At 45.0% G+C, this 26403-nt stretch overlaps 2 protein-coding genes across 4 annotated transcripts in view; one reads left to right on the forward strand and one right to left on the reverse strand.

Moving 5' to 3' along the window:
* USP35 (ubiquitin specific peptidase 35) overlaps window positions 1-13189 on the reverse strand; it is a 35396-nt gene extending 22207 nt beyond the window's left edge. The window contains exon 1 of one of the 2 annotated variants that reach the window (XM_062578126.1): window positions 13140-13189. The gene's annotated coding sequence lies outside the window, so the exon portion shown is untranslated. Of the gene's footprint in view, window positions 1-7954; window positions 8401-13139 lie in introns of those variants that run through there. The other variant, XM_062578125.1, reaches the window with a different exon arrangement.
* Window positions 13190-13368: 179 nt separating this feature from the next.
* KCTD21 (potassium channel tetramerization domain containing 21) lies at window positions 13369-23402 on the forward strand. 2 transcript variants are annotated; one of them, XM_062567400.1, is made up of 3 exons: window positions 13369-13414; window positions 14971-15118; window positions 21984-23402. In XM_062567400.1, exon 3 carries the CDS (start codon window positions 22014-22016, stop codon window positions 22794-22796), a length of 783 nt encoding a protein of 260 aa, XP_062423384.1. In that variant the 5' UTR covers window positions 13369-13414; window positions 14971-15118; window positions 21984-22013; the 3' UTR covers window positions 22797-23402. The 2 variants fall into 2 exon arrangements, with proteins under 2 accessions (XP_062423384.1, XP_062423385.1); XM_062567401.1 differs by lacking the exon at window positions 14971-15118 and having other exon boundaries at window positions 13391-13414.
* Window positions 23403-26403: the final 3001 nt, after the last annotated feature.

The following is a 26403-nucleotide window of genomic DNA, read 5'->3' on the forward strand; positions in this document are numbered from 1 at the left end:
AAGAAGGAGAGGGCTCATGTTGGGACAGGGGCTAGAAAGCAGAGTCATGTTGAAATGACATAAGAAAATTGACTTTGAGTCACTGCATTTTGAATGGACTCAGGGCAGATGCTGACAAGAGCCAGGTGGACTATAGTAGGAGACTGCAATGTTCATAGAGTATAATAGGAATACAGATGTGACAGAAGAAGCCGCAGAACATGAAGGAAAGAAGGGAGCCCCAGCACAACACATTGAGGAGATGGAAGGAGCAATGCTACTACAGTTGCAAGGATGAAGGACTGGAAAGCCAGGAAGTTCATTATGGTTCTGAGAGGTCTGAGAAGACGATGAGCCATCCTATGGGAGAGCTGAGCATAGTACAAGAGAGCACAGCAAGAGAAGCCAAAGAAGCAGAGCCACAGAGCTTGCTGGGGCCAGTATAAAAATGCTAATCTTTGTGCCATTTTTATGGTGGTATTTTGATGGATGCAGAAAATGTCCTCTAGTGATGCTCAACCGAGATTAAAGGCTCAAATTGAAAATTAATACATAAAAATACAGAACTTCTTCAGATTAATCACATTTTTGCGTTGCAAACAGACAACCAAAACCTGACACTTGATAAGAAGGGATGAGCTCCCTCAGTTCCAGGGTCTCAGTAACTCAAGATGGTGCTCCACATTTCATAAAATCCAATCCCCACAAGAGACAGCCTCCCACAGACCCACAGAGAGGCTTAACAGGGAATTATGGGACAGTCAGTGGAGTTGAGGTCTTCCATTGGTGTCTATACCATTCTCCTCCAGAGGCACGATGCTTCCAATGATTTTCTTCATGTTCAGGGAACAAGCTTCACAAAGCAGACATGAGATTGCAGCCTCTGTCTGGGCAATAGCACAGAATGCAGGGGAAGCATCTATTTAAAAGGATCCAAAGCTTAAAAGGACAGAGATGCAGTGACAGGGCAAGACTTCTGCCCCTTTCCCTTGCACATGCAGCATCTTACATGTGTAAAGGGACATGTATTTCTCAGGGCTCATGCCCATCCTGCCCCTAACAGTACAGTCTGGTAGGTCATGTCCTAGTTTGGTGAGGACTGATCTCCAGTAGAGGGAAGCCACACACTCTCCTGGTACCATACTACGGAGCTCCATCCATGATGGACATCCATTCTCTTGCTGGGGCTGTCCTTGCTAAGGACCTGGCAAGGTGGGTTGAAGTCAGCAGCTTATGAGGCTGACCAAGAGCTTTCCACTAAAGGTAAAGTGTTTTGCTAGCTCCATGGCCACTCTTAGCCAGTCAGGGGGCAGGTATGTGGACCCTAGGTCTAACCAACACAAGGCCAAGGAGTTCCCCTAGGAACCTTGGAGTTTCCTGCTCTCCAGAGGATCAGAGAGCATCAGGTCAGATCATGCACTGGGGGGAAATGTCAGGCATGTTGGGTCACAGCCCCAGGGCTAAGCTTCCTTGGGGAGCCCATTTGAGTTGCAAGGCCCTCCTAGCTGTTACATAGTGATGTGGCTAGTTCAGAGCTCTGGAGCTTAATTCACAAAAGCCAACTGTTCAGCAGATAAAAGGGTTCACACACAGGCTGGGTCTGGTACAAGGTTGAAGGTCCTTGAAGAGAGAAGGAAAACACTGTACCACACCAGGAACGCGTGAACACACAACCTCCCTCACAGCAGCTGAGAGTCTTGTGCCTACGACATGAGGCTGCACCGGTCTGCCCCACGTGCAGCAAGGGGTGATGGCGGTGCAAATAATTTAGATAAAAAGAGAGAGGCTCACGCTGATGGAGGCACAGGGGTTCTATGAGACATCACTCCCTCCAGCTAGGAGAGCCACTTGAAAGTTTAAAAGCCTTGAAGAAATATCATACTTATGATAACAGGGAAATGATGGAGCTGGGATTCCAGCTGGAATGTGAAATAAAAGATGGATAAGAAAGAAAGAGAGATAAGAAAGAAAAAAAGTCTTCAAAAGAAGAGTCAGTAATTTGATGCTGGCAGATCCAGGCTATCCAAGTATGCAGTAAAGGTAACAGAGATACTGAGCAAGCAGGGTAAGTCAGAGCACATCCTGTAAATAGGGAATCATTTGAGTGAAGGAAGTTTGGGATTTGAACAACCACAATCAGTCATAAAAACTCTGCCCCAACTTGTGGTCTGATCCTCCTGAATCCAGTGAAGTCCTATGTGAACCACCATCTAAGGCTGCATGCTGCTATCTGGAGGGGAAAGATGTCTATCTGCTCCATGAGTAACAAACCTATTTAGAAATATATCCCTTCCCCACTACTATGAAAAAAAATGTTTGGGTATCTATAAATACTCAGCTCTGCCTCAGTTTCAATCCTTTGGCTCCTTCCTTCCTCGGTTCCCCAGGCTCCCGGTCTCACACGTGGCAGGGGGTGTGCAGTTGACATTTGCACGGGGCCACCACCACCCTGGCTTGACTGGAGGGACTGACGCAGTCTTGGCTGCTCCCCAGGGACCTGCCGCATTAGTATGCTATACCATCCGAGCGAGAGGGCAGAGAGAGACTGCAGAGTCAGGCAAAGCTTGCCATTCGCTCGAACTCACCAGCAGTCCAGGGTTAGAGAAGAGACTGCTGAAAAAAAGAAGGGAAAAAAAAGAAAAAAAAAGAGAGAGAGAGGAGGATTTCCCTGGAGCAGCTCAGAACAACATTTATGTCACATTCATAGCCACGTGCTGGAGGGACTATTGCACAAGAAACCTCATTACAAAAAGTGATAAAATCAGCCAGCCAGGATTTCTTAAAACTTATTGCAGAGAATGAAGGTATAAAGGGCCACAGTAGGTCCTCCCCATGCTAGGTGCTGCACAAATACATAGTAGGAGACTGTTACTTGCTGTCTATAGTCTAAAACAATGTGTGGGAGAGGGAAAAGGAAGACAGGTATCATCTTGATTACCTAAGGCAGGATAGTTTCATCCATGCTCAAGTATGTAGCGTTATATTGAGGAAAAAAACATGACACACACCCCAAGGATGCTCGGAGAGAGCTTAGCAAGAGCAGAGTTAGGTGATGCTACACATCAGTTCATCTCTAAGCTTCTCACTCCAAGGAAAAAGGCCACCAACTGACAGCTGGGATCGCATGGGGAACGTATGTATGATCATGGTTACGTCTCCGCACTGACATGTGGTTTTCACAGACGACATCTAGAAGGGACCTCAGAGGATGCCATCCAGGGACCAGTCTATCCCTGGAGCCTCCATCAGAGTGAGAGGGCATCTTCTCTAAGGGTAGAGAGCTGCCTACTGGTGGGAAAAATTCTGTGGCAAATACAAACAAAGTTCTGGTTCCCAGCTTATTGGCTAGTAAACTCTTCTTCTCAACCAAACATTGCCTCTCCCCATCATTGCTTCCCCTGTGGTCTCACAGGATGAAGAAAACACAATTTACATATGGTCAGAGCCCTGACAGGCAATGACAGTGGCCTGCAGTGCAGTGGTTCTCCAGGCACCATTTTGGCCTTTGTGTCCCATATCTGTTGACTTGTATGGTCCTCTGTTGACATGTTGGATTTGTCTCCTACAAACACCATTCCTGCCTTCCCTGCATGGTAATCAAGCTATGGCAGAGCTAACATTGTTTTAATTGGATTTAAAACATAGCCAGGACTTTCAAGGGACCAACTTTCATTAGAGTGGTAACAAATGAGGACCAGGTAAGAGAAGAGAATAAAAGAAGTTCACAGGTTCACAGCCCGATCACCTCAAGCTGATCCCAGAAGGGAACAGAATGGGTCAACCCAGCCTTGCTGCTCAGAGTGGTCTGGTCTGAGGAACTGTGGAGAAGGACGAGCCTGAAACAAGGCTCCCTCAACAGCTGACAGGGCAAACAAGTCCCAGTGGAGAGTATCTAGTGACCCACTTTCCCATGAGCATATTAACATTAGGACCTTAAAGATAAGCAAGGAGAACCAGCTGAGTTGACCCTGTGATGGAGGCTGCAGGTCTCTCTTCACCAAAGGAGGACTTTGCAGTAGAAGGCTGCACTTTAAGTAACACCCTCCCATCAACATCCGCCCCTCTCTAACTACACTGGTATTAGCACGAGGGGATGAACAAGCCCAGGTTTGCACTGTGAATGAGGGTACCTCATGTTGGTGCCCAAGCAAGGGCCAGACAAAGCCAGGATGGAGGATGACAGCTCTCGGACAGGACACAGTGAGCAGAGGAGGCAAAGATGAAGCAGGAATGGCTGGAAGAGACAAACACCAAAATCGCAAGGATGGTGCACTGACCAAGAGGCTGTGGAATCCAGAGAGGAAAAGGACACTGATGCCATTGATCCAGTCAAGACAAACTAGTTCAAAAAAGCAGCATTTCTGGCCAGGAGCCCACCTAGCTGACTTCTGTTCTTCCCTTTGTCAACTTAGACAACACCACTCCAGTTCTCAAGAGCTTAACTGAACAGCACTTTGCAGAAGCCAGAGAAACTCTAAAAGGGATGCATGTATGATGTATGTACAATACACGTTCCAATCTTAAAATATTAAAAGAGCACTTAGGTTGCAAAAGGTTAGGAAGTAAGATGGTTATTTCAATCTCAACACAGCTCCAGATGCTTTCAGAGAGATATTATTTAAATGATCATATATTAGCTTTCTGTTCCAGGACGTTCCTGGAGAATGAATCAGGGTTTGCAGCAAAGGAGACTTATCTGTAAGATCATGTCTCATTTGTCATAAATGACCCAGGGAACTGCAAGAGAGGGAGGACAGTTTCAGCTCCAGGCAGCTGAACGCTGCCCTGGAGGACTGGATTCTGCCCCTGCCTCTGCCACAAAGCTCTGTGAGTTTCGTATCAAGTCACAGAAATAAAAACCTTTTCATGAGTGGCTGTTTGCTGTTGGCCCTTCTTTTTTCCAGGTGCCCCAGCTGGAGACCTGGAAGCCCAGTTTGGAGAAATGTTGAGCATTCAAGGTTTTTAGGGCAAAGCAGCTCCTGGTGCTCAGGATGTTAAAACTCTGGATGCCCAGCTTGTGCTGCCTGGGGCTTTAGTCTGAACTCTCATTCACAGGATGCAAATCTGGATACAATGAATGGGTCTCACTATCAGCGCAACAGATCTAGGGATTCCTGATCATCCAAAGAAACTCAGTAACTACTGGTACACCTCCTGACTATTTGAACCACTTCACCTACCTCTCTCCAAGATAGCCTCCAAAGGAGAGGGCTAATCCTGAGCAACATAAATCCAAGCTAGTTGGCATCACTTTGAATTGGGCTCCCTGGTTGTCTTCTTTTCAGCAGGATAGTACAGAGGGTTTCCAACTAAATACTCGGAGAATTATCCATCTAAAAGCAGTGCTTTTGAAGTGGGACAACCTTACTATTTCTGCACTTCATCTTCCTTACAGACACTAATAATTCATAGCAATGCTAGGAAAATCAGCTTATTCCTGCTTGCAAAGAAACTAAGTTCCTACAGCACAGGAAGATGCTATAGAAGTTCAAAGCGTTAATTGCTAGTTTAAAGAGCAGCTTTGAGGTTCCCATCTGCTATGTGGCTCACCCAAAAGAGGAAGTACATACAATGAACTCTACAGCAGGAAAAAATCCCATGAAATGAAAAAGCTGTTCTGCTTCCTGGGTGAGTGAACGGCAGATGCAACATGGATAAAATCAGAATCAGGATGGAAGGGGCCTCAGGAGGTTACTGATCCAACCCTGAAGAAAGTAGGGTCAACACTGAAATCAGCTGAAGCTGCTCAGGGCTTTGTCCATTAAGGTCTTGAAAATGTTTCGGGATGGAGACTGATAAGATGCTCTGGGCAACCTGTTTCAGCTTAACTATCTCATAGTGAGAAGTTTTTCCGTATATCCAGTCAGAAGCTTTGGTACAATTTATGTCTGTTTTTCTCTTGTTCTCCTACTATGTAATGCTGTGAAGAGCCTGGCTTCATCTTCTTGATAACCTCCTTGTAGACCCTGGAGGGCTGCTACTAGGTTCCCTCTTCGTCTTCTTTTCCTCAGACTGAAGAAGCTCCATATCGCCAGCCTCATCTCACAGGGCAAGTGGCCTCCAGGCCGTTGGCCATTTGGTGGCCCCCTGCTGAACTTCCTCCCGCTGATCAATGTTTTTCTTGTACTGGGGAGCCCAAAACTGGACACTTTTCTAGATGTCTGACAAATGTTGAACAATGAGGGGAATAAGCACTTCCCCTCTATCTATTGGCTCTGTTCCTGTTTATACAGCCCAACATGCTACTGCCCTTCTTCATTACCAGGGCACGCTGCTGGCTCATGTTTAGCCTACTGCTGTCCAGGATCTGGGCCCTTTTCAGCAGGGCTGCTCTCCAGCCTGTCAGTCCCCAGCTTTTATCTGTGCAACGTAAGTGTATTCTAGGTGCAGGACTTTGCATTTGTCCTTGTTGAATTCCATGAGGTTCTTGTTAGCCCCAACCTATCCGGGTACCCCTGTATGACAGCCCTATCCTCAAGCATGTCAATCGTTGCCCGAAGTTTGACGTCACTCACAAATTTAATGAGATGTTCTTTATGAGTGACCCTCAGGCCACTGATGAAGATACTAAATAGAAAAGGTCCCAGGATAGATCCCTAAGGAACTCCACTCGTAACTGGCTCTTAGATAGAGCACAAACCGCTGACCACCGCCCTTTGGGCCCAACAATCCAGCCAGTTTTCCACACATCTTGCAGTACACCCATCTAGACCACAAATCTCATCTTTCATACAAGGATGCTATGGGACACTGTATGGAAAGCCTTACTAAAGTCAAAGTAGACAATATCCCCTACTCTCCCCTCATCCACAGATCTATCATTCCATCATTGAAGGCAATAAGGTAGGACAAACATGATTTACCTTTGACCTACCCTGGCTATTCCCAGTCACCTTCTCTTTCACATGCCCCAAAACAGCTTCCAAGGGGATGTGCTATACGATTTTCCCAAAGTGAGGCTGACTGTAGTTCTGCAGACCATCCTTATTCATCTTTTGAAGATATCCTAGAGAAGACAGTGTGCTTTGGAAGAGGGATGTTTCTCTTCAAATCTCATATTTGTCATGCAGAAATACGCTCAGACCTACAAAAGTGTCCTGAGGACACCTGGGAGATCAGTCAGCTTTAATGGCATTCAACACCACATATCTCAGTCTCACATTCACAAATACACACAGAGGTTCACTATGCTTTATCCCATGCTTCCTCCTTAAAATAAAATGAACACTGTAAAGGAGAACAGTCCTAGCTCCAAACTTAAATTCCATCTAAAGTCACAAGGAAAATGAAGTATGTCACCAACATTTGTAACAGGCCTTGTTTACCATAAGATGTGACCCTGCAAGTTACAGATACACAGACACGCTCTAATAACCACAGAGTGAAATGGCATATAAGCAAAGAGTGACATCAGGCAGCTTGGTTTCAGTCTCCAAATTGAGTAAAGTGCAAAAAAATAAACAAAAGACCTTAGGATAAAACGTCACCTTGGGCTCTGAGTCTAACCTTAATAATCTGAACTGATCAGAAGTGTCCTTTTAATAAATTTCTCTTCTGATTATGGTTTTCCTTTAATAAGGATTCATTTCAGTTGAAATCTATCCAATTACTTTTTAATCAATTCATTCCACTATCCCAGCCAGCAACAGATTTCCAATAAAGACTCCTTGGTGCATTTTGCAGAATCGAGTATCAGCTCCCACACCCCAGATCTCACAGAGCTGTGAGAAAAAGATAGATCTGAGATGTTTCTTATCTTTAGAAAATCTCGGTAACAAACTCAGCACATTTACTAGAATGACATCCAGATTGCTTCACGCAATAATTTGATAAATATCACTAGTGAAGGAAAAAAAGCCCACTATATAAAGCCTGATAAATAAAGTGGTATCGTTCTCAGTAAAAAGGAAAAGAAAAAAAGAAGAAATTGTGATCTACTTCCCTGAATTCCCTGGAGCACAGGAACAAGACTCACCTTTTATTGTCCTTTACTCCTGCTCAGACAGTTTCTTTTATGTCAGCCAAGACATTACTGTTATTCTTGCTGCATATTCCAGATAGCTAGGCAATTAGGGCTCAATTCTGCAAGATGCTGAGCTGCTGCAGGCTGGAACTGAGTACACAGCAGCTGGCTAGAACAGAAAATACTGCACAACAGTCTTCCTTATATAAAATTTTCCATAACTTGGTACATGTCTTCTTAAAAGGAGCAGCCTCTGTTGGTCACACTCCTTTCTAGATCTGTTTTTCAGGAACATCACAGTAATTGAGCATGTCCTGATGCATTCTGGCAGGGGAAAAAACGTAAGGGCAAAGGGGATTTTAATGAGTCCAAAGTATCTGCGTGTTTATCCAGCCGAGGAGGGGAAACAGCAAACGATTCATCTGATTTACATCCAATAGATGCAGCCTGACCAGCCAGTATTGGACAGTCACAAAAGTCATTCTTATAACATCCCTATTTTTTTTCTTAATGACTAAAAAAAATCTCCAAACAACTATGAAGAAATTAAAATTTCCCTCTAGAGTTAGAAATCACCAAATAAAAGCCACTGCTCAGCTCTCATCAATGCTACTATATCTCCTGCTTTTGTCTCCCCATCATCTGTGGTAATTTATAGGTCCAGATATACCCTTAATTTAGCTGTGAACTAGTTATCCTGATTAAATCACCTTAATTAATGTAAGCAACACAATTCCAGTTCAACGACCTTCTGTCCATACCTCAAGCACTCACATAGACATGCTGCAGTTCCTTTCTCTAGTCCTTTCAGTGACAATTGCTGCTTCTCTCTGCTTTCTTAATTATTTCACATCCAGTTCCTCATTATTTAGCCAAAGCCTTCACTTCCCTTATTTATTATTTGCAATAAGGCCTGAGGGCTTCAACTGAAATAAGAACCTGCTGTCCTACAAACTAGGCATATCGATAGGAATATACACAGGGGAATATATCTCTCTCAAGAGTAAAGGCAGCAAGAGGATACCGTTCGCACCTTTTTGGTAGTGGTCTATCAAGGCACATCTAAATTAAGCTCTTTGCTCAAGGATATACAATAGGTTGAGGCAGACCCAGCAACTAAACACGTACGGCGACTCTTGTCTCGAGTCTCCAGGCCACAAATACGTTATCTGCAATATCCCGCCGTCCTGCACCTACTTGCAGGTTTATATTTAGCAGAGCTGCACCTAAACAAAGCGCCACAGCAGAGCAAAGCATCGGGTCCGTTATTACGCGATCCGAGCCGAAACTGAGAGCTGCTAACTGTAGAGGAAAAAAAAATCCAGTCAAATACCCCTCATAGCAAGAAACAGAAGTGGGAGTCTACCCGTCCGCAGCAAATAAAAGGGAGAGATTGCTGGTGCACAATCCTGGACAAATTCGCTCGTGTAGTTACAATCTGCCTTTTTAAATTCACCTTTCAATGAGATAATCTATTCTTCAATTCCTGTCCTAAACCACTTTTCAGTGGCAGATTGCACTTGTCTTGCATGACTCCTACTCACTAGTTTTAATTAATTTGGGCTCATAAGACTCTTCTGTGTTTTCCAGTCCTCTGTTGTACTGAATCAGAAACTCCTGAGTTGCTCCTTAGAACCAGGAGTTGACGGAGATGCTGCTTTAGCCACAGGGAGCAGCAGACCCGGAGCAGAAGGTCGTCCCCACCGCCTACAGGACCATCCACCCCGCTGGGCAACTTTCGAGCCGCTGCAGAGATGAAGGATTTGTTCGAGCGTTATCACCCTACTGGGCCTGTCAGCATTTGGCAGGGCTTTTCCGTACGTCAGGAGTTCCACTCCGTGAACAGCATATACTTTTCACTGCATAAGAAAAAAAAAAATCCATCAGCCACCCGCAGGTGACTTACCGTGGCCTTGATCACGGACAACAGTGTGGGACCGACTGCTCTACCTGGACACGGTTATCTTAGCTAACCTGCTCTCACATTTCTTCAAAGCCTTAGTGCAGCAAATCCTAGGAGCCTGGTCTCTTCCTTTATGTTTCTTGCTATCAGGAGCTTTGACATGAAATGAAAAAAAAAGGCTTTGGCTAGATGTCAAAAAAATCAGTGCAATAATGCCAAATAAAGCCCAAGGCCCTCGCATTTTACCGTCTTTCTATCTCTGGACAGACTCCCCCTCCCGGTTCAGTTCCTTTCCTCCATCATCAGATACGCACCTCTCTCCCTAATACGGAGCAGTACCATTTTCTAACAAAGCTCCTCAAAACCCTTGTTAGCTTTTTATATATTATCAGACATGATTCGCTGCTATGGATGCAGAAACGCAAGCACAAGGAAGTTAATTTCTATACCCTGCTGCCTCCGAAACCAGTGGTAAAGAAAGGCACGCAAAGCAGAACTGCTCTAACCAGTAGACCATTGGAGATGAACCATGACTAACAGCAGCACCAGCCACCAACGCCACTGAGCCAACGCAATTGCTTTCTAATTTCTTTCATATGTTTGGCATCAGATGACCCAAAGCTTTGTCCTGCCTGCACTAGGCAAGGTTTTTCCCCCCGGGGCGGTCTCACCCCCCAAGATGAACACATCTTCCTTTTATTTCTCAGCAGTGTTCTGCTTTTCTCCTTAGCCAGAGGTCCCAGACGGGGTTGTGCTACGTTACTGCCCCAGGGGTTGATACCACGAACGTCTGGATCCCGTTCTGACCTTCAGACCAAAGTCCTTTCTATTATCATCCCCCGAGACCATAAATATGTCTAGGCCAGAAGGCTTGTTGTTTTCTTGGAGATATTAATAGCATAAACATCACTCTTCTTTCTTCTGATTTCTGCCTGCTTTTATCTGCATATAGAAACAAAACCCCTGGATAAAGCTCAGTCAAAACCCATGTCCTATTTACCGAAGCATACCAGACCAAGAATTGACGCTAACTGACACCGGTGGGATTCACCAGACGCTGCCTAACTGCCCAGACATGCAGAGCTCTCCAGTGCTTTGACAGTGTCTTCAGAACAACGGGATACGTCACTCATTCTAGACCTCAATTTCCCTTCATCCCCCACATATTTGGCTTTGCATCAGCCAACACACAAATCAGGAAGGCGAATTCAGACCACGGCAGACTTTACTGACTGCATCATGAAACATCCAAAGCATTTTGAACTCCCTTCCCAGGTGAAAATCCAGCCCCTTGCTACGTCCTTTTTCCCTTAGGCATGAAGTTCCCAAAGCATTTTCAAAAGTGGCAAATGGATGCCAGTCCCTGCTTTTATTCTTCAGTAATACCTCCAATGTTCAAGCCTGGGCAAATTTAATCTAAATGGATTTGGATCCAGACTGTTCTAAATTTGACCTTCATTTTTAGGGCCTTTGGGCTACCTATGGGATGGGAGCATCCCTGGGCATTTCTCCCTGGGTCAACTTCCCTGGGTGAAAACCTGAACCCAACTCAGCCAGTTTCTCAGAGCAAGATGCTGCCTTAGAAACTGGGGTTTGCAGAGTCCTGCAGGCACTGGAGGAATGCGCCCACACCCGCTCATCCAGCATCCCTCCTGCATCTCTGCCTCCGAGCACCCCCCCAAGCATCCTGACCCGGGGAGTCCCTCCTGCATCCCATGAGCATCCTGTAATCTGAGATATCTCCTGCGTCCTATTCCCTGAGCATCCTGATCCCCAAGCAGCCCTCCTGCCTCCCATCCCTTGAGCCCCTCTCCTGCCTTGCCTCTCCTCCCCCTTCGAGGATCTCTACTGCATCCCCATTGCTAAGTATCCCAGTGCTCAAGCATCATCCCCCCATCTCCTGACCCCCAGCACCCCAATTCCCAAGGATCTCTTACATTCCAACCTCTGAGAATCCCTATCCCCAAATACCCCAATCCCAAAGCATCCCTCCTGCATCTTGATCCCCAAGCACCCTCCCTCTAGCACCTTTCCTGCTTTCCAACCGATGAGCACCCCTCCTAGATCTTGATCCCTGAGCACTCCGATCCCAAAGCACCCCTCCTGCATCCTGATCCCTGAGCACCCCCTCTGCATCCCAGCCCCAAACATCCATCCCTCAAGCATTTCTCCTACAACTCAACCCCTTAGCACCTCTCCTAAATCCTAATCCCTGAGTGCACTGATGCCCAAGCATCTCTCCCACATCCCAACCCCCACGCATCACTTCCATCCTGATCCCCGAGCATTTTTCCTACACCTCAATTCCTGAGCACCCCTCCTGCATCCCTCCCTCAAGCATCCCTTCTGCATCCCGATCCCAAAGCATCTCTCCTACAGCCTGACCCCTAAGTACCTCTCCTAAATCCTAATTCCTGAACGTCGCAATTCCCAAGCATCCCTCCCCCCTGAGCATGCCTCCTGCATCCCAACCCTCGAGAATCCCTTACCCCAAGCCCTCCCTGCATCACTCCCTTCATCCATTCCTTCTGCATCTCATCCCCAAGCATCTCTCCTACATCCAGACCTCCAATCCTCCCCAGTCCCCAAGCACCTCAAAGCACAAACAGCCCTCCTGCATCACCCCTCAGAATATCTCTTACCTCAAGCCCCCTCCTGCACCCCTCCCTCCAAGCATCCTGCCTGCATCCCACCCCCAAACATCCCTCTCGCATCCCCATCCCCAAGCACCCTGACCCCCAAGCATCCCTCCTGCATCCCAACCCTCCAAGCACCCCTCCTGGATCCTGAGCCCCAACAAGCTCAACTCCTGAGCATCCCTCCCACACCTCTCCCTGCAAGCATCCTGCCTGCAGCCCTCCCCCAAGCATCCCTCCTGCATTGCAAGCCCTGAGCATCCCTCCTGCATCCCACCCCTGAGCACCCCAGCCCCCACGCATCCCTCCCACACCCCCATTCATGAGTACCCTGACCACTGAGCATCCCCCCTGCATCCCTCCCTGGAGGCTTCCCCCCTGCATCGCGACCCCTAAGCATCCCTCCTAGATCCTGATCCCCAACCATCGAGTACCCCTCCAGCATCCCTCCCTGGAAGTAGCCTGCCTGCACCCCAGCACCTGAGCATCCCTCCTGCATCCCCCTCCCCGAGCATCCCCCCCGGCATCCGCATCTCCATTCCCGAGCATCCCTCCCTCAAGCATCCCCATCCGTCCCGCATCCCAATCCCTGAGCACCCCTCCCTCGAGCCACCCCACCCCACCCCACCCCACCCCACCCCGGCTGCCCCGCTGTTACCTGCCGCCGCGGGCCGGGCCGGGTCGCGCCGAGCCGCGCTGGCCGACGCGCGGTGCCCGGCGCGGCGGCGGCTTTAAGGCGGCGGCGGCGGCGCGCGGGGCCGCCTGGGAGCTGTAGTCCGACGGGCTGCGGGCGGGGCGGCGGCCGCCGCCAGGGCCGCGCGCGGGGGAGGAAGGGGCGAACTACAACTCCCAGGGAGCCGCGCGTCGCGCCCGCTCCCCCCCCCCACACCGCAGCACCGCCCCTCCGCGGCGCCGGGCACGGCACGGGCCGAGGTGGGTGCTGCGGGGCGTCGGGCACCGGCCGCGGGTCGGGGGGGTTAATCCACCTCCTCGGCGCGGTTTCTAAGGGTGTTTTTTTTTTTTGTTTTTTTTTTTTTTGCTTTTTTTTTGGTGGTGTTTTGGTGGTGTTTTGCTGCCGTGCAGCTGCACCCCGGTGCGTATCCCCCCCCCTCCCCTCCCCGCCGGGCAGCAGCACGAGTGCGTCGGGGAAGCGCATCCCCCGGCAGGGACGCCGGGGGCGGGCGGGAATACCCGGGGGCTGGGGCGCTGGCAATCCCGGGGCGCTGGCAATCCCGGGGCCCACGCCAGCCGCAGCGCCTTTGCGGGCGGCCTGCTGCGGCCCGCGCCTCTCCCCCGCGCCTCGTCCGCTCCCGCTCCGCAGGGCGAAGCCTCCTTTCTGCTTCCACCGGCGCTTTCGCTCCTCTTCTCTCCGCACGAACCCGACCTCTGTTTTACCCTGCTGCTTTACCCCTTCCTAACCGGGCGGCAGCCGTGTGGTGCCCTTCCCCTGCCTCCCTACCGCCGTCTTCGCCCAGAAATGCTTGAATTCGGCACGCGCCAAGCGCCGCGCGCGCGTTCGACCCGCCGCCTTCAGCGCCGTCCTCGAGCGAGCGGCACGGGCCTGTCCGCGCGCGCGAGCTGCCGCGTGGCGGGCGAAGGCGCGCCGCCCTTCCTCGCCACGCCGCGAGCAGCCTTGGATCGGAGGTGTCTCCTGCGTCCTGTTCCCCGAGCATCTCGAAGAGCAGCGTCTCTCCCTGCCAGAAGGCGCGGGCGCCGGGAAGCTCGGGTGCACGCTTTGCTGCTGTTGGGCTCTCGCCGGCTATTTCCGTCTCCAGTGGAGCCAACGTTAGAAAACAAAATCCAAGTAGCTAGCAGATAGCTAACCGTCCTCCGGAGCGCTGCAGGGGACAGCACGCGTCGCTGTGCTGTTGGCCGCTCTCGCATCGCTCCCAGAGATCTCGCATCCCTGCCCGAGAGCCGAAGGAAAAGGCCGGCTGCCGTTTCCTGTCTCGCGCCTGCTGGGAGTTTGAGTCCCCTCCTGCGCTTCCCCGAACCCGGGGTGTCCCCGGCTGGGCCAGAAATCGGTTCTGCATCAGCCGAGTAAGGAGGGAGGCGAGTGGCCTTCGCGAAACGCGGGCTGGAAAATTCCCGTTGCGCAACAGCAGTCCTGAAGCCAAGCTAGCTGCTAGCCCCAGGCCTCTGCCTTTCGGGATATATTGCTTTTGGCACACGCGCCACGCTCGGGTTCACCCTACTGAATTTTAAGGCTCTGACTGAAGTGCTGTACTAGACTTACTGGAGGGAATCACCTCCGGAGGTTGATTTAGCCCGCCTAAGATCTGAAGGGCCCTCTGCAAGTGCCACCCTGTCTCTGCGTGGGTGCCACATGGACCCTCAGGATCTTGGGTTGCCTCAGCCAAGTGTCCAAAATTAGGTGGGATCAATTTCTGCCCTGCAGCCATGGGAAAACACCGAGTTCTCCTCGGTAAAATTAGTATAAATAAGCACATAGCGTAGGGAAACCGTATCATGAATGTTTAATCTTTCAGACTTGAGGATCAACTTAGGTAAGTAAATCTGGATCAGCTGCACACCAAGATTTAAGCACCTTGTTGCTACAGATCTTGTCTCAAATCCTTCCTTAAACTCAGCTCTGACTTGATATCCACTGGCTTCGGCTTCTCTGGCTTCGGCTAGGTAAGTGGTGGTTTTTATGTTTCTTTTCTAAAAACTATTTACTTTGTTTCTGCTTTTCCCTGTGTTTTTTTGTTTGTTTTGTTTCCCCTACCTGTCACAGCCTAGGGGACTTCAGACTACCCAGAACTGTCTTGGGGCTGTTTGTAGTTCTGGTAACTACAAGTTACTTAAGTAAGTGGGGCACAAATTCATAGCTGCCTGTCTCGATTTCTTTTGAGAAATCATCTTGAAAAGGCACAAGACACAAAATTAGTCTAGAGGTGAAGTCAACGTGTTTTCCAGGGGCTGGTACCACTGCACGTGTCCAGAGGTAGATTGCACAAGTTACGGATGGTTTTCTTAGCACCTGGGTATTTCGTGGAAAATGGATTTTTTACCTCAAAATGAACTGTTCTGTTTTAGTAAGACATAGTGGAGCAAAGTGATACCTGCTAAGTGCGGGGAATTTGGAACAAAGTTGAAGACAGAACAAGTGTTCGGCAGAAGGAAATGTCTTTAGCTGATTATGCACTTGACATTAATGTACTCTAATGAAAGAGACTGGAGCCCAGTAATTGGAAAAACTGTTTTCCTGTAGAACCATATTTAAAGTCTCCAGCTGCCAATGAAGAGGTGCCGAGGATTTTTTTTTTTTTTCATACCTTTTCTCTGGCTGAAATCAATCTGTCCCCTACCACGGCAGAAGTTATTTCCTATAATGCATTACCTGATTGGCCTCTTTTAACATTTATCCAACTGATGTCGCTCTCACCAGTTCTCTTGGGCAATACTCAAAAGCCAGATAGATTTTAGTCTGGCTCTTCTTCCTGATGCTTATCATAAATATTCCCTGTCTTGCTTTAATTTTATTGCCACTTAGGCATTCTTCAATGTGCCAGCCTAAATAATTCATCTCTTATTTTGCTGTATATATATTTTGCAGTCTATTGTTACTCCTCAACTATTTCTTAACTAAGCTGACTGTTTTAAATGCAGGTTTCCAAAGTTTCAGTGGTGGAGGGATGTTTTGTTGGTGGAATATTGAAGGCTATATTACTAAATTAATCTGCAATACAGTACCTTATGTACAAAATCAAAACAGGAAAAATGATCGTGTAGCTGACCGTGTATTACTACATCTTGCTGTAGTTCTGGGTAGGGGAGCATGGTTGCAGAGCTCTCCAGGCTCCAAGTGCATGACAAATCCATTGCGTTCAGCTGCTTCTGGATTTGAGAGGCTGAAAGCTCGACACCAAGGACAACCTTGGTACCAGAGAGGCAGGAAAAGATGCTACAGCCGTCGAAGCATCCATTAGCTGGTTCTGTCAGGGAATGCTACAATTTTAAAAGCTTTTTTGTAGGTCACATGTAAAGGTTGCAAAGGCCATCAGCAGCCTGTGGGCTACTCTTTGGGAACCCTGCTTTTAACAGCTCATCATGATCCACTTCTACCAAATCACGTCTCTCTATTAGTTTGCTTTAATTGATTCATTAATGAGAGTCTCTGAATGACAGCATGATCAGCGTGTTAACCCTAGTGTCGCCTCTGAACTCCCAAGCAGTTGGCTCGTTTTCCTTCCCTGACACTTATAAAGTTAAATCTGTGTTTTTAATCAGTTACTGCTGCTTTAGTTCCTGTGTTGTTTTTATTTTCTCACTCCTAGTCATTATTTGCATTTGGGTTTACTTGTCAGGGAAATCAAGATACTGATACACATTTTCCCAAACAAAAAGCTTCATGTTGTTTCCTGGTCTGTTTAGTATCCTTTGCACATTTTCTCTACCCCTACTGGTATTTATAGCTCCTGCTTAAAGCAGTATTATGTGTATTTTGTTAATGAAGAGACAGCTTTCTTCCTATCTTCAGTGAGACTGCTAAACAGAGCTAAGCTTAGCACATCTGTTTGGTATTTCATAAATTTGTTGTTTCAGGGTAGAGTATTTTTACCTGGAATGATCTAAATTATCAATTTTAATCTAAATAAGCAACAACTGATTTTTTTAAATTGTTTTTTCATGTGCTTTATATATATATATATATCTATAGGTAGGTAGGTAGGTATGTTTTCTGAAGGAAATATCCATTTCTTTGGAAGCTGCAAAAACATGTTTGTAACTTGCAGACTTTACCTCAAACTCCATTTTTGACTAGGATGCACTACAGCTGTACACTTTCCCAAGTGGTTAAATACTTAGCAATATTTATTCTGCTTTTTTACATTTTACTTATGTTAGCAAATCATGAATGTTGCTTTTTTAGATGATTATTTGTATAGTGGTATTTTCTCCCAAGTTGGACAAAAACTCAGTTAAATTATGTATGTGGAATTTTATTTATTAGCTAATTAAAGCTCTCTTAAATGTGATGAATGCATAAGAGGGGAAATAAGCTTATCCAAAGATGTTTTACATTTAAAATTATTAATCAAAGGAAGTATTTTCTGTAATGAAGGAAATGAGCTGATAAACATGAAGACTTTGATTAAGCGAAAACAGGCAGATTTTGCCCCTTCGCACACTGTTTCATACCTTCCTGCTATTTCAACTCAGTCTCTCTTCCAGTTTGACCCAATTATTTGATGGGCTAAGGTAGCCGAATAGAAGGACATTACAGAAATGTTACCTTTGCACTTGCTGAAGATACTCCTGTTAGTAAAAGCTAATTTAAAATTTACAAACCTTGTCTTGTGCAAATGCTCAGATAGCAGCCTCTAGCATTCAGTAGCTTAACTTTTCCAAAAGCTGCAATGTAAAACACTGCTCATTTCTTTCAATTCAAATATTTTATAATATATTACTATATATAACTACTTATAATATTTTTATAACTATTGCATAATACATCATATTGTATAAAACAATTTTAATGACTGTATTCTATTTAATAATTTATTTTGAAAGATCATGACTATAAATTAACCGTTGACTTTTTTCCTTAATTTAAAATTTGTTTTAAAGAAAAGTATATTTAAATACAAATCACTCTAATAGCACATAATACAGCTTGTGTTCTTCAGCTAAATTTGCATCTTCAGCTCTCAGTTAGATTTCTAGCTGATCTGATTTGAATGAATTTTAAGCACAACTTTGGCAGCAGCTACACAAAATGCTTTACTGTAATTTCCTGCTTCCAGGAACCATAACCCAATTTGTACTTGTCTTTAGTGCTTTGACTGCAAGTTATAGCCACCCATGTCCAAGATCAGATGCTGTCTTACCTCATTCTTGTGTAAATACCACTAAACTGAAGTTACCTCTTGTACTGCATTCTTGGGAAGCCTTTCTGTTCGTTAAGGAAGTACTTGGTCCTCATAAACTAGGGTAGAGGCAGCAAATGCTGGTTTTATGAGCACACTGGCCATTCATTTCATCTGCCTTTGAGTTAACATTTAGGAGGAAAAAGCAGCAAAGATTGCCATTCACTCCTTGGCTAGAATCAAATACATTGGTTGCTCAGTGCATTAAGTCCAAATCTGTGATGTATCCAACTTAAGTATGCGTGCCCATCTGTGCTGGTTTTGGGTATTTCAAAAGATGCCAGACTATCCAATCTATCTTGTCTGTACCGTGCTGCGAAGATATAAAACTGTAACTAGCAAAATGAGTTAAGCAAAAGCAGACGTTTAGCTCCTCGTATGTTCATTCCATTTTATGAATGGCATCTGCACAGCAGTCATCCTGCAACTTTATCTATGGACAGGGCATCACCAGATGTTTACATCGTGAACTGTTTAATTCAAAGTGAATGCAGTACGGGGGGTGTGGGGACGTACAAAATAAAAGCAACTTGATGTCCCGAAAGACTGAAATCCAGCTTTCATGGGTCAGCTGCACGGCCGTAAGCAGAACTTCGAAGGAACATGTGTGAGCACGTGTGTGAGCACGTGTGTGAGCAGCGCAGGCTTGGACGTGGGAGAGGAGAGCAGAACCCGCCTGAGAGTCTGGGGCACACTGTCGGTGCCGAGCCGTGGCTGGTCCACCCAGAACTCTTTCAGTGCTGGAGTTAGCACAGTTAAAGTCTGATCAAATTCCTGATGCTGTTGCTGGCAACATAGACATTATCTTTGATTTAGAAGAGCTCATATTACTGCCTTATTTTGTTGGCAGCATCCCTTTTGAGACTACTGATAAAGAATCCAGTTATGAGATTTTTCTTTTTAACGTCGTCCATTCAAATTGGACCGAGTCATCTGTTTCTCATTGAACTTACATAGGCAGCAAGTTCTCAAATCAGAATAAACCTAGGGTAGATGTTGATTTTGACACGAAAGTCTATGTCTTGTCACTGAACCTATGAACCATCCAGTGGTCTTTAGGTCATGACTCCTGACAACGGGCTACAGCAAGTGAAGGCTGCCACATGCAAAGTGAGGGAAACATGTCAAACATGTCACTCTGCAGCTGGCTGACTGGCAGAGGACATGAGAAAACTACCCCATTGGCGCAGATGATCAAGCTTGGTCTCAAATACAATCAGACATCTGCAAACATGACTTACGAGGAAAGAATAGAAGAATTGGGGCTGTTTAGAGCAGACTGAGTGGTAGCAGTGAAGGGAAATTATGAATATGCCTTTTGGGGTCACTGTCAGTCCTAGTTCTACAATCTGCTTTATTTGCAGTGTGCTTTGGGGAACACTTTTGAACTTTGATTAGACTTTAAAAAAAAAATCCATTTTGGGGCTGTTTTTGTGAATGTCAGGTTGTGTTTGCAGTAACTCTTTTACAGACATATTACAAGCCCTTAGGGGGAAAAAAACATGACAGTCACTTGTACTACAGAATTAGACCAGGCCAAGCCTGCATATGATTTGTTTCAAGTAGCTTTTTTTCTCTATAAATTGTGTGTAAGTCTTCAAGAGGAAGAAATACGCTGAGTGAGATACAAGAAATATGCTCCACAGTACTGAGTGCTGTTTAACACTAAAATAAATAGCTCTTTTTTTCAGGCTGTATTTGGCAAAAGTTAGTAACAAGAATGGTCTTCAGCTGGGATGGAGGAGGAGTGTATTGGTGTACATATGTGACCTTATTTGTCAATTTTATTGAATAAATGGGAGTAAGGGATTCACACTGTGGATTTAGAAATCTGATTCTTTCCATTAATTTTTGTGCAATGGCATATACGCTGTGTGTTAGAGGCTAAAGAAGGCTAAAGAATAGAGAAATGCTAGATTTCAAGTAGAAATTAAATACAAATGTTCCTGTGACCTGTAACTGTGGTTAACTTGTTCATATCAAAATGTGCTTGCTATCTACAAGTGTATTTGTTTTAGAGTACTTAAAGTGCTGAGTAGCCAATGGCCCCTTTGCAATTGAGTACTTGGTAGTTCAAATAATAAGCTAAGAATGGGCACCAAGATTGGAGAACAGAGGCGTCAAGCTCTCCATGCCTTAGTCTTCTGTTCTGAGAAACAAGGTTCATAATCACCTCTCTCAGAAGGCTATTTTGAGCCCTTTGAATGTCTGCAAAATGCTTAAGGATCTAGGGATGGAAGGAGTGCTATTACCGCTATTATTCTGGTTTCAGCAGCCATAAAAGAATTGATGTTACAGTACAAGGTCATGTTCTTTCTATCTATTTTGCTGTGACTCCAGAGCTAATAATGGTGTCATGGTGTCTACGATTATTCCATGACTAATTATTGAAATGTCTGCACTTAAGTTTACTCTTAAGGGAGCCGTTTGGCTGCTTTCTGTTGAATGACCACAGTGACTACAGCAAGAGCATCCTCCTACCTCTGCAAGCAAACACTGATGGGATTTCTGCTTATTTTGAAATATTCTTTTCAGCAGTATCTGCAGGATTCAAACAATAAAACTGGGAGGGAGCTGTTGATGGTTTTGGATTTGGCAGACACTGAAAAACGGACGTGAAACTGAGCAGAGATCCTCAGCTTCATTTCCAGGACCTCAGCTAGCATAAATGAGGGCACAGCTTTTCAATACGGTTGAGTCGATCTGAAATGAAAAGGGGATCACAGCTCCCTCCTCTTCCCTTGCACCAGCCCTGGCAATCATCTGGTTCCAAGATGGTCCAGGAAGTTAAACTAGCAGAAATGTACTCTAAATAGAAAACAGTGAACACTGATGGTTCTGCTCCCTAACCTGTCTCACCATGGGGTCAGAAAAGTGCTAGAGCTGATGTAAGAGAGAAGGAATGTATGGTGGAGGGGGAAGAGAGATGTGTCCCTTTCAGAGACAGTGAGAAGTTAGAATGGCTTAACATCATCAAATCTCATCTTCAGTTTGTCTCAGCTGACAGCAGAGGAGCTGCACAGAAGCTATGTCAACTGAAGATGCAGCCCCAATTAACTAGGAAATTTTTGCTCAGGTAAAGCATATTGGAAGTAGAAAGCCTGGAGGATTTTTAGTGAATGGAACTGCAGACTGTCATGGGCACAGCAGCACTGCTGCCTAGTAGGATGGCTTCATACAAGTTTATGTCAGGGGATACTGCTGCAGGAGCTTTGCTGCTTTAGTTATATAGTCAGAGGCCACAGAGATGCTGGGATGTGTCTGGTTCTTGTCTGCTCCTTCTTTTCCCTCTAAATTCTGTTTTCATGAGGGATATAGGACACAGGATACAACTCTTGCTTTGAAGTCAGCACTAGTTCTTCTGTTCAGATTTTGCAGTTAGCAGTAATTGCAGCATTTTGGAAGACTCATGCTTTCCAGCACTAGTTAACCTGAACCAGATAAAGCAGCGTGGGAAGTCTGTTGGCCTTCCAAAAGTATGTCTCCATTTCTATTTTCTATGTTGAATTATTGTCATGACATTACCATTATGTATTTAGGACTTTTTCCCCTGTAGTTTACGCTATTGAACAAGTAAATGTGTGGTGTTGGATTTTTTTTTCTTTTTTTCTTTTTTTTTTTTTTTTTAGAATTAGTCCCAGCATCGTGACTTTTCCATCATGTCAGAGCCTATCACGCTCAATGTTGGAGGAAAACTCTATACCACCTCTCTGTCCACCCTGACCAGCTTTCCAGACTCCATGTTGGGGGCCATGTTTAGTGGGAAGATGCCAACCAAGAAGGACAGCCAAGGCAACTGCTTTATTGACAGAGATGGCAAAATCTTCCGCTATATCCTGAACTTCTTAAGAACTTCCCACTTGGACCTCCCTGAAGACTTTCAGGAAATGGGCTTACTTCGACGAGAGGTAGATTTTTATCAAATTCAACCACTGATTGAGGCCTTACAGGAGAAGGAGGTGGAGCTTTCTAAAGCTGAGAAAAATGCCATGCTTAACATCACCCTTGATCAGAAGACACAGACTGTGCACTTCACCGTTCGAGAAGCACCCCAGATCTACAGTCTGTCTTCCTCCAATATGGAAGTGTTCAGTGCTCATATCTTTTCCACATCATGTCTGTTCCTGAAGCTTCTAGGTTCCAAACTTTACTATTGTTTCAATGGAAATCTCTCTTCAATATCCAGCTATCTACAAGATCCCAACCATTTGACCTTAGATTGGGTTGCAAGTGTGGAAGGTCTACCAGAGGAGGAGTACACTAGGCAGAACTTAAAGAGACTCTGGGTGGTGCCTGATAATAAGCAAATCAATAGTTTCCAGGTGTTTGTGGAAGAAGTGCTAAAAATAGCCATGGGTGATGGTTTCTGCATAGATTCTTCTCACCCACATACATCAGATTTCATGAAAAATAAGATTATTCGCCTAATTCGGTACAAGTAAGAATGTCTGTTTATTATGTTAACAGCATGGAGATAACTTAGGTTAAGTGTTTCCCTTTAAAACACAATTACAGCCTAATTCAGAATCATGCTAATCTGGAGTAAGAGTCACTAACAAGGGGATGATTTTCCTTTAATATATTTACCAATATGATCTTTCAGAATATGTCTATATTCTAATCAGAAGGAATATTGTCCATCTCCTGGATTAAGGATTGATTCTGTTTCTGCCTCCACCTCTGACCTGCTGTGCAATTGTGGGGAAAGTCACTTAACTTCCACCCTTCTTTTATTGTCCAACTGGAAAATGGGAATGATCCTTAACCTATACTGCAAGGGTGATGTGATGGTTCAGTAATCAAGTATCTGGAGATCAGATGCAGAGAAAGATGCCATGGAGCTGCAACAGTGGACAATCCAGGGAGCAGATTTCCACTTCTTGCTTTGTCATCTGCCCCTGTATAGAGCGCCCATGAAGTATTCATGGATTGGCAGAGAAGTTTCCCCACATGCACACTTACTATGGCTGTAAAGGAAAATGCAAACTGCAAATGAATAGGGGATTATGTCTGAATGGTTTAAACAAAGATTTCTGTTGCCACTTGAAGCTGACTTTTGTTTGTTTGTTTGCTTTCTGAACCCTGTGAGGTACTCTGTTCTGCTTTCAAGGAAGCTGTGTTTCAGTGATGTGACTGGCACTGCGAATGACCAAGGAAGCCGTAGCAAAGCAAATGATGTTCTTACGAACGGAGAAGATTGTGGGTAGAGGTGAACTTTACTTTGGATGCTCATAAACCTTTACTTTTACATTCTGAAGAAATCAAAGACAACTAGTCCTTTTCTTTCTCTTAGAACGTTGTACTTGTCTGGAGGAGGATGCTGAAAACACTTTCTGAGGTTGAGACAGACAAAGACCCCCTCTATCTTCTGAATGTCGGAGCCTGGACCTGGCCTTTTTGGGGGGGCAAACTTCCCTTCAGCAGTGCCTGGAGTGTAGGGGATGGTCTGTAAATAGGACAGATCCTACCTGAAAAAACAACCTGTCTATAAGGTTATGCCTAGTATTTTTCATTAGAACAGCGGCTGTTTTGCTCTGTACCTTGAGCTGTTTTTTACATCATTGTGAAATAGTTAGACCACCACAAAAATGCTTACCCACTGGCTTGGCTTTAGCACTAGATTGTCAGAGAGGTAAAGTGGGGGAAACAACAGGTGATGACAATGGTCAAGTCTCTTCCTCAGTGCCTAGTCTGTGCTATTACGACAGCTGTACTCTACTAGCTGCATGTTAGCTCTAAGCATAACTTCTGTCCACATTCAAGATGGTTCGTTCTCAGCTAATTAAGTTTAGGGAAAGGCAGCTAAGATACTTTTAACCAAATTGCTATGTGTGCCTGAGAGACCCTCTGGAACTTTCCTCATTATCCCTAATGAGACAGAAGAGAAAATAAAATGGTCCAGAGGGCATCCAGTAACCTAATTGTCATGTTTAGAATTTCATTGCTTCCAAAAGCTTTTTAGTACAAGACTGCAAAGTTCAGTCTTGCTCATGTGCTTATTTTTCAAAGAAGTGAGTCTGTTGTTACCACCAAGCTTACATGTGAACAGCATAAAGGAGAACTGCTTTGTTATTGTTGTAAAAACCAGTGAGATGAACGTAGTTCTACTGTCCCAAGTTGTAATTGCATGCAACATATACCAGTAAGTGGATGGTAAATATGCACACTCTGCAACTCTTGACAGCCTGTTACAAACCACTTCCCTGTCTGAACTGGTGCAAAACCAGTCCACTACAAGTGGGACATATTGCTGGCAATACTGAGTAGGACCGAAGCTTTCAGAATCATTAAACCTGGCAATTCTCATGAATCCTGATTTTAAGCAGGATGTTTTGGCCAAGTTCCAGCTTGAGTCACCATATTCTTTTAGTTTTAGCTGCATTAGGAAGGACTTTTCCCCGGCCTTCCAGTCCTGAATTATAAAATGGGTGTAATCCATTCCAGAAGTTCCTACATGCCACTGCTAAAGCAAAGTAACTCCTATGTGAATCTCATTTCCACCATGAATTTTTCAGTCAGTTGGACATTCAGTGTTGACTTCTTCAAATGAGATTATAATGGTCTGTAAAATGTCATATGTGAACCTACTTTCATCAAATCTGTACCTTGAAGCAGATAAGCTTTTGCGGAATTTAGTGGCAACACAACTTTTAGGGGCTGCTGGCAGGCTTTTTTTTTTTTTAACCAAACCCATCGAGTGTAGATTTTACATTACCTGTAGCAGGAGTTTTTGTATGTTGGGACCAAAAGAATACTTATTCGTAGTAATTTGTTTTCCTATCAGCATGAGTTCATCCAGAGTTAAGAACAATTAGCTTGATTCTTATTTGGAAGGGGGAGCGACTCCAATGCAGGCCCTTAAGAGTTCTGGATTGGTACTCACCCATTCTGCCTCAGTAAAATAAAAATATTAAAAGGAGTTAAATTATTACTGCATTTTCTGGTAAAAGGCATATATGAGGAGACACCAAGAGTACTATGCAAAGCTTCATTGTAACCACAGAATCTGGAGCATTTGCTCTTCCCTTTTGCTCTGCTCTCCCTTCCTTTCTTCAGACAGTAGCAGCATCCACACTAAAAGCAGACACATGGTTTTTCAAAAACCTAATAATAGTCTAAATATGAAGAATGTCCCAACCTGGCCTAAACATTAACTGGAGTAATTCTGCTGACCTGGAAATACGAGTTTGCATCCCTACAGACTGAGGAGGGAACTGAACCCAGGTCTCTTCTTTCTTGAGAGCTTTAACCCATCAGTTTATTATGTTAAAAATTGAAACTTTAATCCACATTTATATGTGCTCAGGTGACTAAATCAGGCAAAGATACACTTGTTTACACATCTCTGTCATTTCTTAGTAACTTTCATATGCAGAGATGTAAAATTTCCAACTAGTATAAAGGCATGAATGAAGCCAGGCCTTGGGAGTAATAGAAATTTAGGGTAAAACCTGAGATCTCTGTAAGAGTAAACTTCTTGGCAGGATGAACACCTTTAACATTTTTAAGAATGAGATACTATTTATGATACCACAACAGTGCTTTGTGCTAACCAAGTACATGAAATAAGTGATATGTGAATCACTTTGAATTATGGTCAGACTTAAGTTATACAAATGCAGTTGCTATTTCCAACTACTCACTAAGCTAAATTTCTAACTGTTCCTTAATTTTGCACTGTCAGCTATGTTATAATGTGTGTTTATAGGAATGTTCTCTCCGAAGTGTCTATTCCTTTTTTAGCTAGCTAGCTAGCTTCTATTTTTGAGCCCTAGAGGTATAACTTTCTTTTTGTTTACCTGTCAACAGCATTGATGATTCTTGTTCTCAGCAGCTTTCCTGAATTAAAGTGAACAAGCACAAAGCCATATTAAGCCTAGGGTAATGCACATCTTAACCTCTAGTCATGAAAAGCATTTGAAATGTATCAGTAATAACATCTAAAAATTATTTTACTGTCGGAGTGGAATACTTTTGCTCAGAACAAACTTCTTAATTTCTCCATAAGGGCCTAAGCACAAGAAAAAGATCTAGTGATTTGTTTTCCTT

This window comes from Rhea pennata, chromosome 1, assembly GCF_028389875.1.
Source record: "Rhea pennata isolate bPtePen1 chromosome 1, bPtePen1.pri, whole genome shotgun sequence".
Lineage (NCBI taxonomy): Eukaryota > Metazoa > Chordata > Aves > Rheiformes > Rheidae > Rhea > Rhea pennata.